General features: G+C 45.5%; 1 protein-coding gene across 3 annotated transcripts in view; it reads left to right on the top strand.

Annotated features, from left to right (window-relative positions):
- Positions 1-14,525, top strand: part of LOC108251671 (neuronal PAS domain-containing protein 3) — a 208,052-nt gene that overhangs the window by 174,093 nt on the left and 19,434 nt on the right. For all 3 annotated transcript variants that reach the window (XM_037977635.1, XM_037977636.1, XM_037977637.1), the window contains one exon: positions 4,553-4,733. In XM_037977635.1, the coding sequence (XP_037833563.1) occupies positions 4,553-4,733 (181 nt within the window). The remainder of the gene's footprint in view (positions 1-4,552; positions 4,734-14,525) is intronic.

Here is a 14,525-nt window from a genome sequence, read left to right as displayed (position 1 = left end):
GTGCAGGACGGTTCAGGACGGTGCAGGACGGTGCAGGATGGTGCAGGACGGTGCAGGACGGTTCAGGACGCTGCAGGACGGTGCAGGACGGTGCAGGACGCTGCAGGACGGTGCAGGAAGGTTCAGGACGCTTCAGGACGCTGCATCGTTTGCAGATCTGAGACGGCTCCATATCACTCATTTTCTTTCTTTTTGAGCAGCCTCCATGTGACATAAACGATGACTCGTGGTGCAACTTGGTAAAAACCATTTATCCACACATTAGTGGGGTTAGGGATAGTTGTTGTAAATAAATGGTGCCTGGTTGTTATTTTGCAGTAATTTGAGCAAACAGGAGCTTCTTCCATCTCACATGTTGTACAAGAAGGACCTGATAAGACTCGTATAAACAAGTGCCGCCATTCTCGCATATTTGGTCCCATTAAGAGAATGTTTTCTCTCTGCGTTATCACCAAACGTCTTTTAGTCATTTGTCACTTGATGTCCTTGTCTGCGAAGGATGGGGGGCTGAAACGATAACGTCAGAGTCTCTTTTGTGTTTTAATAAGTTTTATCTGAAGAGTGAGCAGACAACAGAGCTCATACTGATGAATGTTTCACATGCAGGTCACCAACTCATCACTCATCCTGTTTCTGATCCGTTCTTACCACAGAGTCTTCCCGCTCTGAAGACAAATACTTCATATTTGGTAAAGCTAATATTTGATAACACTAATTGAACACTTTGACAAGAAGAGCTTGTTTTCTTCCATCTTTCTGACTTTTTACACTAAAATTGATGGGACTGGTTTTTATTACCTTTAAGACTTTAAAGACTCAGAACATGACTTTCATGCATTCAGTTCCTTCCATATTGTCACGTTTATTTGAGCAAACTGTGGAGGAACTCTCTAACCTTCAGTAATGTGCAAAATCAGTCCTCATTTCTGTGTTTTCCTTCCAGTGATCCTGACTTTGCTGTAGTCTTTTAAAGGGTTTCAGATCCGAGGAGTTTAAAACACCCCGACTGGATTTCTCTGCTTTTTGCTTCTCATCTGAGGAGCTTTATGGATCTGAATTGATCTCATTCATTCATTCATTTGTCACCTTGTTTTAAACTCTTAAAATTTCCCAGTTTTTAGTTGAACTTCAGCTGCTTTTTCCTGAACATTTCAGAGGAACGTTTTGACCTCTGACCTCATTCAGACAGGAAAAGGTTCCTAAACTCAACAGATAACCAGAGTTTTGTCGTCACAACAGATATTTTAAAATTTAAACCGGATCTTTAGGCTCCTTGATCCCAGCAGCCTGGATTTCTTTACATTTTTCTTTAGTTGAATCCATAAAACAGCAATAAGAAGATTGTCAGCGAGCTGAAAACCTGATGATCAGCTGAAGGATGAAGCTCCTCAGGAGAGAGGCCAGTCACTTGAGTTTGTGGCAAAAACATTAAAAATATTGGTAAATTATTGTCCTGCCTTGTTGGACCAAGAATCCCGTCCCGTGTTGTTACATCCCTCCCAACTACATAAATAAAGCTAAAAAATAAACCTCCAATCCTAGCTTGTTGTTAATGAGTTTTTTGTGCAGCTTCCATTTTGACCTGATTGTTTTGACGCTCACAGCCTCCAACAACTAAAACTCCTTCTCTCACCTACAGATGCTGTTTTTATACCTAACTTGTGTTTTAAACACAAAGACGGTGCAGTTTGCTGTCAAATGCAGCCAAATAAAGACCGTCAGAAACTCCAGACCTCTTCCAACGACTCCAGGAAAGTCTGGATGAAAAGGAGAGAAATCCGTCGATGAGCAGCAGACACGTCTGAGGATTTGATCAAACTGTTTCATCCTCAGCTTTTTATTGTCTGAGTAACCTGAAGTGGCAGATGCTTTGTTACATGGAAACATCTGGAAACTTCTCCACAAAAACCATTCGGGAAAAGGGCAGCCATTTCCAATAAATACTTGGCAGGTGATTGAATGAAGCATCTGTCCATCAACGTCCCGGGTGAACTTCAATTAATGACAGGAACCAAGCGGAGAACAGGAGCTGCCATTGTTGATTGTCGTCATGTCTGCAGCTGTTAGTGGGACCAAACTTTTACCTTCAGTTAGAAACAGACGCTCAGAGTCTGCAGATTGATCTGGGGTCCCATGCAGACAGGAGTTAGAGGAGGAACATTTGTTGTTTGGGTTGAAAACCTTCAATCAAACTTTTCTGTTTCCGTCTAATTTGAGCAGAAAAACAAAATGTGGACCAAACTGAGTTCAGGCAGGTAATTAATGCTCTTTGCTGTAGGATCACCTGAGAGAACTTAGGAAGAACCGTCAGGCAGGCGGATGAAGGAATGCATATCACCCGCCACCTTACAACCACAACATGATGACCTCAGACACTCACTTTAATTAACCAAACAGCAGTGTGAAGGAAACGAACCCTGTGTGTTGGAAGGTCAAAGGTCAGGGGGTTCGACCCCCTCAGGTCTACAGCTGTTGTATCCTCTGCTGCAGCAAGTCCACCACAGCTGGAGGAACTGGACCTGCAGGTCCTGCAGATCAGAACTGGGTCAGAGTCAAAGTCCAAGCTGATCCCAAAGATCCGGGGCCTGGCTGACCATGGGCGCCATGTTGGGCGTGTACTGGGCGCCATGTTGGGCGTGTACTGGGCGCCATGTTGGGCGTGTACTGGGCGCCATGTTGGGCGTGTACTGGGCGCCATGTTGGGCGTGTACTGGGCGCCATGTTGGGCGTGTACTGGGCGCCATGTTGGGCGTGTACTGGGCGCCATGTTGGGTGTGTACTGGAGACAGACCAGGGTTCTGCCCGACATGTGGACCCATCTAAACAAGTTTCACTTTATTTGTATCCATGTATTCATTGATGGCAGCCCTCAGCAGTCAGTGGGATGGTTTGTGGGTTAACTGCTGGTGTTGTTTAGGAGTCTGGCACAAATATGAGGATCTTTCCTTGGTTCCAACCTCGGTCTGCTGGAACTTCTGTACGCTCCACATGTTGCTCAGTTCCCCGATCGGACCCCCTGGCTGCTGTCTGCTGAGTCTACGGTGCTTCGTCTGTGTCTGCTGACTGTCCAGCAGTTACCTGATAACACCTCTGCTCCGCTCACGATGCCCTCTGGTGCCAGCTCTCTGCAAACAGAAAACACACGTCCCAATCACAGATCTGCGGTCTGCGGACCAGATTCCATCGTCCTCGGTGTGTCGGTGAAGCACGGAAACATTTAGATCATAAATACACAGCAAGGTGTTTGTTCCAGGGGTGTGTATGCTGATTTTGTTCCAGTAAATGTCTGAATGTCTCCATTGTTCCGTCTGTGTAATTAGCTCCACAAGGACTTTGTTTAATAGTTTTGCCAAGTTTTAATTGATTAAAAGTCGATGTGTTATTGCGAGGAAGAACAGAGCAGATCCAATTAGCAGTGTAACATGTAAACATGAAGACTAACTCCCATAGTGCCTGTGTGTGTGTGTGTGTGTGTGTGAGTGATTCAGTCATCAGCGTCATTTCTTAATCATTACTTTCTGCTCCAGATGAGACTTTATGAGGGAACTAAATTGCCTTAAAGGGATTTCTTATTAAAGGGATTACATCCATGTAATCCCTTTTATCCCAGTGGACCCCCAAAAACCCCCGACACACACACACACACACACACACACAAACTCATGCATAACCAGATTAACTTGTGGAAATAAACATCCTTTATAATGTGCTAAAATGAGAGCGCGCACCTTAAAACCGAGTTTTTCTTCCCGTTCCTGTTTGTGTCGGGTTTTCTTCTTCGTCTCTTTTGTTTTCCGGTCACATCTGTGTGTGACTGCGTGTTCAGAAGACAACACCCAGGTTTGGTGGCGCTCCTTCTTCTCATCTTCAATTAATGAAGACAAATCCGCCTCGATCACAGCTAATGAGACTGTTTAAGGTCAAGGGACTACGTATTTACTTAATAAGAAAAAGCCTATTTGTTCCATTTCCATAAAAATGACAAAACGCAGCTGATTATCCGCGGCTGCTGAGGGGCGGATGGAAGGAACCGCTCCTCCTTCAGTCCTCAGAAGGTTGAATAGTCATCATTCACGCTCGGGACACAAACCCAAACCTCGTCAGAAAGTCTGTCAGGATCTGATCCAGGACGTTTAAAGTTCAGATTGTTCTGACGGGTTTCAGGTCCTCGCTGCTTCATGTTCAAACCTTCAGTTTCCTTCTGGATCTTTCATCCCTCACTGACAGTTTCTCTAATTTCATCAAAAATGCTGCTAAAGTTAATATCTAAAACTTAATTTACTGTTCAGCAAACCTGCTTAACATACAACATTATATAATCTAAAGACATTATTCTCACCTTAAAGGATAAAATATTCAAACGAGTTCAGCAGCAATGATCAAACTGTTCGTACCCTGAATTACTACCATATTACGTATAAAATAAATATTTAATTGGAATTCAAACATTGAAAGAACCAAAGACGGAGCCTTTAAATGTGAATCAAACCCTTTACGGTGGAGAAGATGGATCAGGGACTGAAAGGACTCACAGGTCTGCTCTTCTTCCCAGGTGGAGCTGACCGGCAGCAGCGTCTTCGACTACATCCACCCCGGGGACCACGTGGAGATGGCCGAGCAGCTCGGCATGAAGCTTCCTCCGGGCAGAGGCATGTCTCTGTCCCAGGCAGCCGCCACTGAAGACGGGACGTCCTCGGCTTCTTCGTCGTCTCACTCGGAGACACCTGAACCAGGTAGGAACCGACAGAGGAAGGACTTGTCCTTCTGTGAGCTGTCCTTCTCAGGATCCTGGAACAAAGACTGTGGACAGATGGAAGGAGAACAAACAGGAAGAACAGATTAAAATATGAAGAACTTAGTTTGGACTGAACATCTGAAGACTGCTTCGGTTTGGGTCAAAGATCTAAAGGTTTGCAGCTAAAAGCTTTTAGTTTGCAGAGAAATACATGGAGATCTTTTCAGATTCTTCAGAAACCTTCTCTGGTCCAGGATCCCTGCTCTGCTGCTGTTAGCGTTTAGCTGCTGTGATGCTAAAGGACAGCAGCTAAAAGCTAACAGATACCAGGTGGTGGATGAGAGGCTGTTTCTGTTTGTTCTGTTTGCTTTCAGGTTGCATCAAGTAACAAACTTTCTCCACAAAAGACAGAAACGTTTTCAGTTTCAGAGTTGATGAAACGTGTCCTGCAGGACTCTGTTAGCTGGTACTGAATAACCTCTCTGTAGATGATCTTAGAGCCCTTCTTTAACCAGCTGAAGTTTGGTGGATCGAGGACGAGCTGCATGGTGGAGCAGAGGTTAGAAACGTTGCCTCGCAGACAGAATGTGTTTCTGTTTGGAGTTTACATGTTCTCCCAGGTTAACTTAAAGGAGCATGAGTTGGTCCTGAGGCGGACCGCCGACCCACCTCTCGTCAGAACCCCGAACAGAAGGAGGCAGAGAAAATGAACCTCCGTCCTTCTGTCTCCTCTGATTGTAGCAGCTACGGCACGTCGTAAAGCGGTAGGAGGACGGTGTCCTCTGTGGGACTCTTTGTCTCGTCTGCTCCATCCTCCGCTCCGCCACATGTTCAAGACTTTTACCTTCCATTGTGCTCCCTCCCTCTCTGTCTGATGATAATTTAAGCATTAGGGGAAAATCCATTTATAAATTAAACAAAATGACTTGATATCCATCAAGTCCCTTAGTTCATCAGCCTGTTCAAACAAGGAGTTGAAGATTGGCTTTGCGGCGGCCAGGGTCTTCGGAGACGGCACAGTAATTAGATCTGCCGCGGATTTATTCTGGGCTGATTGGTGCTGCTGATGGGCGGCTGTGGGGGGGCGGGGGGCTGTAAATTAATTGGAGTTCCACATTTGAGGTTTTTGTTCTTTTTTTTTTACTCTTTGACTTTCTGCAAACCTCTAACTGCTGGGAGGGGGGGTGAGAGGACATCTGCGTGGTCATCAGAGTCAATTTGTCTCCGGAGACGGACACAGAATCTGAAACACAGAAGGATGTCTCCCCGTGTCTCCTCACCCTGAAGCTGGCAGAACGTTAAAGGACTGACGGAGTTCGGAAGAATGGTCAGGTTCCTCCAGATTGAAGAGAATAAAGGACGAGGGACGGGTTGTCTGGAGGGACGGGGGGACACTGGTGGAGGGACGGGGGAACATAAGTGGAGGGACGGAGGTGGAAGGACAGGGGGACACAGGGACGTGGATGGAGGGACGGGGGACGTGTCTGAATGTACATGAGTGTTTACCAACATTAATTTGTCTCCATGGAGACTAGAAACGAGGCAGACGTCTCAGACAGACTGAAATGAGCAGAGAGGTCATCAAATGGTGGCCCGCGGGCCTGAGGGGGGCCAAGGTTTAAGATATTTAAAGCAACCAAGAAACACCAGAAATAATAAAAATAGGCACATTAAATTAATGTAAATGTTTCCTGGTGGAGGACGGGGGATGCAGGGACACTGGTGGAGGACGGGGTTCGATGGACGTGGATCTGACCCGGATCATTTTAGAACCAGGTGTTCTGCAGAAACCAGAACAAAAGAATTAGAGGGAAACGTTTGTCTGTCATGGAAAAGTTTAAATAAATGAGTTTCTGCTAATCACTCCCCCTCCACTCCCTCCTGAGGGTCATGAGGGTCTGGTTCTGAGCTCAGCTGTATCACTTCCTGCAGGAATAACCCCAGACTAGCCGTTAGCTCATCAGTCCGGTCAGATTTAAGCTCTTTGTCCTGACTGGAAGGACATCTGAACTACAGCTGTCTGTAACAATATTTAAGCAAGAAACTGTTTTTTTCTGTATTTTTGTCTCGTTTTCCGGGACGACGTAAGAAAAGCATTTAGAAAACATTTTCAGTCTAATAATCCTGTCTGTGTTCAGCCAATCAGAGAGATTTTAGCCAAAGATCAGGTAATTTTCATCCACCGTGAGCTTGGTTTATTGTTTGATCCGGCTGCCTGAGGTAAATGAAGAAGTTATTAACTTCGAGCTCTTTGGCTGCTGTGATGTAATCCATCAGAAAGTTTGGCTCCATCAGTTTAATTACACTCGCTCTCATAAAGAGCTGAACCCGGAGTTAAAACATGAAATGACCTTGGAGGAGAGGAGCTCCTTTGAAGCTCCACGCCTCTCGCCAACACCCTCTTTCACTTAAAGAGACTCATCTTTAAAAGCACATGACGCAATTTGTCTAATATCCATCAGACGGAGGCTGAGAGGCTCCGACTGTTCTGAAGGATGAGTGCTTGAAAATGATTTCTCAGGAGCTCTGATTTCTGCTCACTTTGCTCTTAACATTCCGTATTATCAGCTCGGGGTCAGGACGTCTCTATCTGCTGCCTGTTGACTTTCAGCGGAGACACCGCAGGAGACGAGGACTTCTGATGATAGGAGGACGGCCCGATGGAAAGATGCTCCAACTGAAACTAATATTGAGGCTCAGAGTCTCGTCAAGGTGAAGGATTTTAAAAACGGACTTTCACTTGATTCTCCCGAGAGTTCTTCGTGGTGATTAAAAGTTCAGACAAGAAGAATCCTCTGGTTTTACAGAGAGGTTGTTGAATAAAACTATCCCACACAGAAGGGAAAGGAATCCAGCAGTCTTTGAAGAAATGCATGTCGCCCGCCGCCTGGTGGCATGTTGCTCAGTCTGTTAGTAGGTGTCTGATTTCATCGGGTCCATCTGTTCAGGCGCTCGTTAACACAAGCAGCTAATCAGCCAATCAGAGGCAGCGGCTCGGTCCACTGCTGAGGTTCCAGCTGAGCAGCAGAACGAGGAGGAAAGGAGATTTAAGAGACTTTAGACTTTTCACCAACAACCATCTCTGGGTCTACAGAGAATGGTCCAACGTGGATAAAATGTTCAGGGAGCTGCAGGAAAAAGTCTCGTTAAGGTCAGAGGTCAAACTGGTTCCAACCAGAACACCATCTCTGAACGCTCAACAACCTGGAAGCAGATGGTCCTCAGCGGGACACTGAAGACTGTAAACCCCAGAGAGGGTTGTTGGTGAGAATCCCAGCAGGTTCTGATGTCCACCAGCTGGAGACAATTCCTGTGTTCTTTAAACACGTGGCTGTAAATGTGGTTCCAGTTCTGCTGCCTCTGATTGGCTGTTTGTGTTAACGAGCACCTGCACAGGTGGAGCTGATGAGGCAGCTGCTGAGGGAACATCTGGCTGATGAGCTCTGGTGTGGTAGTAGCTGAGACTTACACCAAACATACTCTGAGTGAACATGATCTCGTAATGTTGTGTTTGACCAAAAAGACGTTCAGTTATTTCAGTTTCTAACTGACTGAAAGGCGGTGGGTGACATGCATTCCTTCCAGGAAAGCTCAGCCTGTAGGTAAAGGGTTAAAGAGCTGACCTGAGATCAGGTGTTGAGGGTTTAACTGGACTCTGGTTCAACTACAAACAGAAACCGTCTGAAAGTGCAGCACCATAAGTTCCTGGTTAGCGGCTCCTCGTGGTCTAATTGTCCGCAGCGGCGCCTGATTTCAACATCATAAGTCTCTGATTATTGTTGCTAATTACACTATTAGCACAACGGAGGGGAATAATTTGTCATAATCACACACATTTATCATAATTATACAAGTTTACAGGCACCTACTTTTAACTTCATTGAGCACGACATGGACTGCTGCCAAGGACAAACTCCCCGAGGGAGGGAGGGGGGGGCGACGGCACAGGTGACCCCTACCTGCAAGCTGCTGGGTCCTTCCTCTATCACCCGCCGCCACGAAGGGAGGGAGATCATGTAACTGATTGTGTCTGTCTTTTAGCTGAACGACTGACAGGAACCATAGATGTAGTCAGCTTGATTCAAGATGGCCGCCACACCAAAACAGCTGTAGACATTGAGCTGGCAGAATGAGGCTTTATGGGGAAATAATGAAATTAGTCGAGGTGAACGGAGAACTTCTCACAAGCAAGAAATTATTCTTATAACAAAATGATCCGTTTGGTGAAGTTCTGTTCAACCGTCCGGCGCTCAACGGCCAATCACACGGGCCGCTGTTACGAGCCTTTTCTAATTAGGCTTCTTAACGAGGACAGGGCTGTTCAGATAACGGGTCAGAACCGCTCGGCTCGCTGCTGTCTGTCACAGCCGTGATAACACGGGAACTCTTCAAGGTCCGGTAACCAACTTCTCATTGGTCCCTGGGTCCGAGCTGGGAGGTGTGTGTGTGTGTGTGTGTGTGTTTAACGTTTAGATCGGATCAAATAAGAGAAGAAGAAACAACAAATGAAACAAAACAAACCTCCTTTTTTCCGTTTAAATTTAAAAACCTAAACTCAGCTGCAGAAATGTTTCTTCATCATCTTCATCTTCATTTTTTGGTCTTTAACACTCTTCAACGTCTGTCTTTATCTTTCTGCTGTCTTCCTCTTTTTCTGCATCTTTGCTTTTTTATGTCTTCATCTTATTGAAGACAGTAAAATGTATTTTCTGTAAATTAATCTTAAATAAATTAAATGACAGATTAAACTGCTGCCTTTTTAGGAAACTGCTCGTCATTTTTTGAATTCTGGTTCAGTTTTTGAATTCTTTAAAACTAAAAGCTGAGAGGCTCAGGCTCAGATTAGGTTTAAACATTTCCTGATATGATGGTGAATGTGGTCTGTGTGACATGTTTGATATCAAACAGGTTCTTCATCTTCCTCGGACGACCTTGTTTCGAACCTTTGAGGAAGTTTTTGTCGCCTGCTCCTTCTGATCAACAATAAGTGCTGGTTTGTCGAACTCCTAACAGACGTTCAGGAAAGCAGCTGAATGAACACGTATTCCTCCTCACGCTTTCATCTGATTACAGATTCTAAGCTGCTGACTTCATCCATCTGTCTTCCTCTGTTCTGCTGCCAAAAACACTCCTGGTTGTGTTTCCTCCTCTTCCTCTGTTCTTCTCTGGTGTTTGTTTGTCGAGGTGATGAGAAGGAAACCAGCTACAGACGGTGAGGAGTTCTGGAGATGAGACAAACTCATCAAAGAAATGACCTGACAAGCTGCAGAGACAAAATAAGTTCTGCTATATTCCCGTAGAAATCGGTTTATTTTGAATAAACTGATTTATATGAAGGTTTTATTGAAGCTACTGTCTTCAGTTCAGATCCCTGTAATGTCCAGAAACAGTTAATTCAGTGAAACGAAATGACTGCAGCATCAGAACAGAGCTGCAAACTGAACTTTCAGACAGGATGGTGCTGCTCTGGTCTTAGTCCTCATCAGATACACTGTCCCTGCTGTCTTCTGTGTCCCTGAGATCCTCTCCTGCTCTGGACATCAGCAGCGTGATCCTATGATGGTCCTCACCCTGTTAGCATCACGTTACTCCTGCTGCTGTCTGTCTGATCCAGGTTTTCAGGAACTTGTCTCCATTAAGGTTGTAGTCGAGGCGTGAGGTCAGAGGGTCAGTCCTGCTTTAAATTCTGGACAACCTAATGTCTTCTGCCTCGACAATCTACCCTGGACCTCGATACGCTGCCACCAGGACCCCGTTAAAGAAGTCTGGTCCACCGTGGACCTCTGACGTGTGAAAGCAGGAAGTATTTTATCTCACAGGGAGACGAGTTGACGACTCGTTTTACAGGAAAATCTGCAAACTTTCAGTTTCAGTCTCACGTTTGCTTCACGTAAATCCTCGTTCTTTGTTCCCCTCGTTTCTCCGCACTTTGCAGAGAATTGAACTCTAACTGGTGACACGGGACACAGAAACCAGGATCATTATTTTAAAAAAAAAGCTTTGTTGGATCCACTACCCTGAGGTTTCTTCTCTCTGGAGCCAGTCGGCCCCAAACGGAACGCACCGGCAGGCCACATGTCGTGTCCCGCCCTGATATCTCTGCTGTTTTCTGGCTTCAGAGGAGCTGCAGTCCCATCACAGGGGGACGGGAGGAGGAGGCATGAAAGGAGAGAAAAGAAATACAAAGGCGGGATCGGGATGTCTCCAGACTATTAGAGAGCTGTTTGATTTGAGCTCATTGTCCTGATAAGACTGTCAAAGTAAGTTTTTTTCATCTCTGCAGCAGAGGAAGGAAGAGGGGGTGAGGGGAGATTAAATGAAAAGAGGAGAGAGACGAAGGTGAAGAGGAAGTGAGGTGGGAAGACAAGGATTTTAGCTGCTTTACATTTAGTTCCCAGGCTTTTGAATTGTGGGAAAAGGCTTTGAAGAAATCTACCTTTGCACACGTGCACACGTCCGTGCACGCACTCACAAACTCTGACTTGTGTGAAAGTAAAGTGAGGTTAGTGGAAGTCTCTGTTTAAACTTTGTTTCTCGTTTAAAGACGATCCCTCCTCTCATTTTCCTTTTCTTCCAATAATCGTCACACTTCCTGTTCGTCATTTCCTTTCCCTTCATGATTGTTTTCTCCGTGTTTCACTCCCCTGGCTCTCTCCTCATCTCTTCTCTTCCAGACTCAATTTGTCAAATTCCCCCTGATAGAAAACACATTTTATTCATAAACGGAGTCTCATCTAAACACCCCCTCCTCCGCTCCCCTCCCCCGCCTGACAGAAGCGATTCAATTACAGCCGAGGAGGTGATAGTGAGGCGGCGATGTGACAGGACAGGTACAGGATGTTTACACAAACTTTTACTGACGATACCAGCTTTAACGGGATGAATACCTCCTGTGTGTGTTTGCAGGAGCATGTGTGCAAAACGCTCCTGCAACAAGTCTGAGATCATTTGTCATGATTGCCTTTTTGATCTCCTCTGGCTTCCTGTTGCATTGTGGGTAAGGAGAGGAAACGATGAGGGCACTGCTGTCGGTGTGTACGAAGCTATCACATGTTTGTGTGTTGTTGTTTTTTAATAATTAATGTCATTATTCTCATTAGAGATGCAGATTAATGGGGTTTTGTCAGGATTTGTGTCTGAACTCGCTGCCAAACACAGCTGAGCCCCCAGAAGGTCGGGTCAGGTCGGTCTGACGCGTCCAGAGCCAGCACCGGGGGTAGCAGTGCAGTGGTGTTATCAGGTAGTTGCTGGAGCATAAGACTGTGAGAACACAGTGAGTGAAAGACAGCAGATCCAGGGGATGGATCATAGACTGAGCAGCTGAGGGAGTCTTATAGGAGTCAGGGTGTGGGTGTGAATGAAGCATGGGGGGGGGGGGTGATTGAGGGGTCGGAACATTTCGTTTAGAGGTCTGAGATGTGGTTTATCCAACTTTTATTGATGCATTTTGATTATTAGTTGATTCAGAGCACAGTTTCAGTGTTTGTTGCTGTTTACGCCGGTGCTGCTGCAATTCTCCTCCTGACCTGTAGGTGTCACTGATGAGAAACTGGACAGCTAAACTACAAGAAGAGCTGCCTGCTGTCAGGAATGAAGAGAGGGAATCTGTTCTTCAAACAGAACGACTCATGAACTTCTCTGTCTCTTATAGTGGAAACAAACCAGCTGCAGACTTTTAATCATTAAACAGATCAGATTTCAGGGCTGCAGGATCGTAACCAACCAACATGTCTGGATTTCACTCAGTCGCACCGTGCACAGATCGGTTAATCCTCACACTGTTTGGAGCCTGAATACCTGCCTTCATCAGGTGATGCTCATGTCTGATTGATGTGGTGGACATGTAGTTGGTCCAGGTGAGAACTTCCTGTCATCAGTTTTCAGGTGAGGCTGGAAAGTCGGGTTTATCGGCGTGTCCTTCAGACATCTCTGTGGCTCATTTTGCTTCCAGCCTCTGAAATTTTCTAAACGACTCATTAATGTGCTACATGTGTCTGCTTTATCTGCTGTATTATTTTCCTCTTGTTAAGCCAATTATTTCTGTGTTTCCCCCTCTCTGCCTTCGGTGTGGAGCGGTGGCGGCGGCTGCTGGAGGTTGCGGCGACCTTGCTGTAGCTGGCTTTGTCTCGCGCCACCGCTCCTCCGTCACGTTAGCTCGTTAGCTAGTTATCAGTCGGACACAACGGGTTCCCTGAACCAGGCAGCGTGATTAGACTGCCTGACAATGATACTCCGTCCCACTGAGACGTCCCCACAATCACACACATGTATGCACAGGAAGCCTGGGCTCGGGGTATTGTCCACACATCAGAGGCGTAGGTGAGTTGTTCTTTTTAATTAATCATTTGTCCTTCAAACGGAGGAAAGTTTCAGTGCCACAGATAATTAAGTCCCAGAGTCGAGCGGCGGCGCAGCTAGCAGCCACCTGCTGCCTTTGTAGCACTAATCTTTGTCTTGTAGGAGCGTCGTCCCTGAAGACGCCGCGGCAACGCGAGCCGAATGAGCAGAATGAGAAAACACCTCTGAATCCCCTCATGATCCCTCCTCCCTTCCTCTTGTTCTTTTTATTCATCTTGTTTCACTCCAGTACTCTGCGTTCTCATTTTCCTCTTCAGCTGGATCCTCCTCCTCCTCCTCGCGTGTCTGATCTTCCTCTTTACTCATGAAGAGCTTTAATTGTGAACAAACTGAGACAAATGTGACGCTCCACGTTTGATTTGTACACATGTGCAGCAAATAAGGTGATCTTCTTTGATGTTTTTGTGGAAAACAGCGAGGAGACAAAGAGAAGATGGCCTCCTCCTTTCTTCTTCTGTGGTTTTATTCCTCGTTGTTAGATTTTCACCTGTTTTTAGCTCCTGACATCAGATATAAACTGTTTAGCATCGAGTTTGTTTTTATTGCAGTTACTTTAAAACAACAGATTAGCTGTTCTTGTAAATTAATTTCTTCTTATTTTATTTAAAACTTAAAGCTTCAAAGCATGGAAACTTTGACCCAACTTTATGGTGAAGCTGCTGTGAAGTCAGCCATTTTGGGCAACAAACTGGGTTCAAGATGGCTGCCACAACAAAGCGATGACTCAGATCCTGAGCTGTGAGTTGTGGTAGTAGCTGACGGTCATATAATAACATCCTGGGAGCGATGAGAGCTCTGACAGGCGGCGGGTGATATGCATTCCTCAGGGAAGATGAGGCCGTCTGAGTTTTATCTTTGTCTTCGTTTTTCCTCATTTCTTCATCTTTTAATGCTCTAAATGTTTTTAATTTTCTGTGTTTAGATTTTATTTCTCCTCCCTCCTCTCTTTATCTCCTCTCTCTCTCTCCACTCATTTACTCGCCCCCCCCCTTTTTTTTTTTCAAGGACATTTATATTATAAAGGAGGAATTTGCATATTAATTCATTTCTTTCAATTTTTCAGATTAGAAGTTGTCAACATGTATCAGCACTGATCAAACCTCTGCATCCACCAGAGACCAAACCGTGTGTGTGTGTGCGTGTGTGTGTTTAAAGCATCATTGTGTTGAATTTACTGACCCCTGGTGGTCAGGTTGGAAACAGCAGCTAACAGATAAATTCATTTATATCTAATATGTTGAGGATCAGCTTTACTGTTTGTTTCCTCTTTACTGTTTTTCATTTTCTCCATCCAACCATCATCCATCCATCCATCCATCCATCATCCATCCATCCATCCATCCATCCATCATCCATCCATCCATCCGTCCATCATCCATCCATCCGTCCATCATTCATCCATCCATCCATCATCCATCCATCCATCCGTCCA

Source organism: Kryptolebias marmoratus, linkage group LG10, assembly GCF_001649575.2.
Source record: "Kryptolebias marmoratus isolate JLee-2015 linkage group LG10, ASM164957v2, whole genome shotgun sequence".
In the NCBI taxonomy this organism is placed as follows: domain Eukaryota; kingdom Metazoa; phylum Chordata; class Actinopteri; order Cyprinodontiformes; family Rivulidae; genus Kryptolebias; species Kryptolebias marmoratus.
The sequence above is the reverse complement of the archived record's forward strand: the minus strand, read 5'-3'. Positions and strand labels throughout refer to the sequence as shown.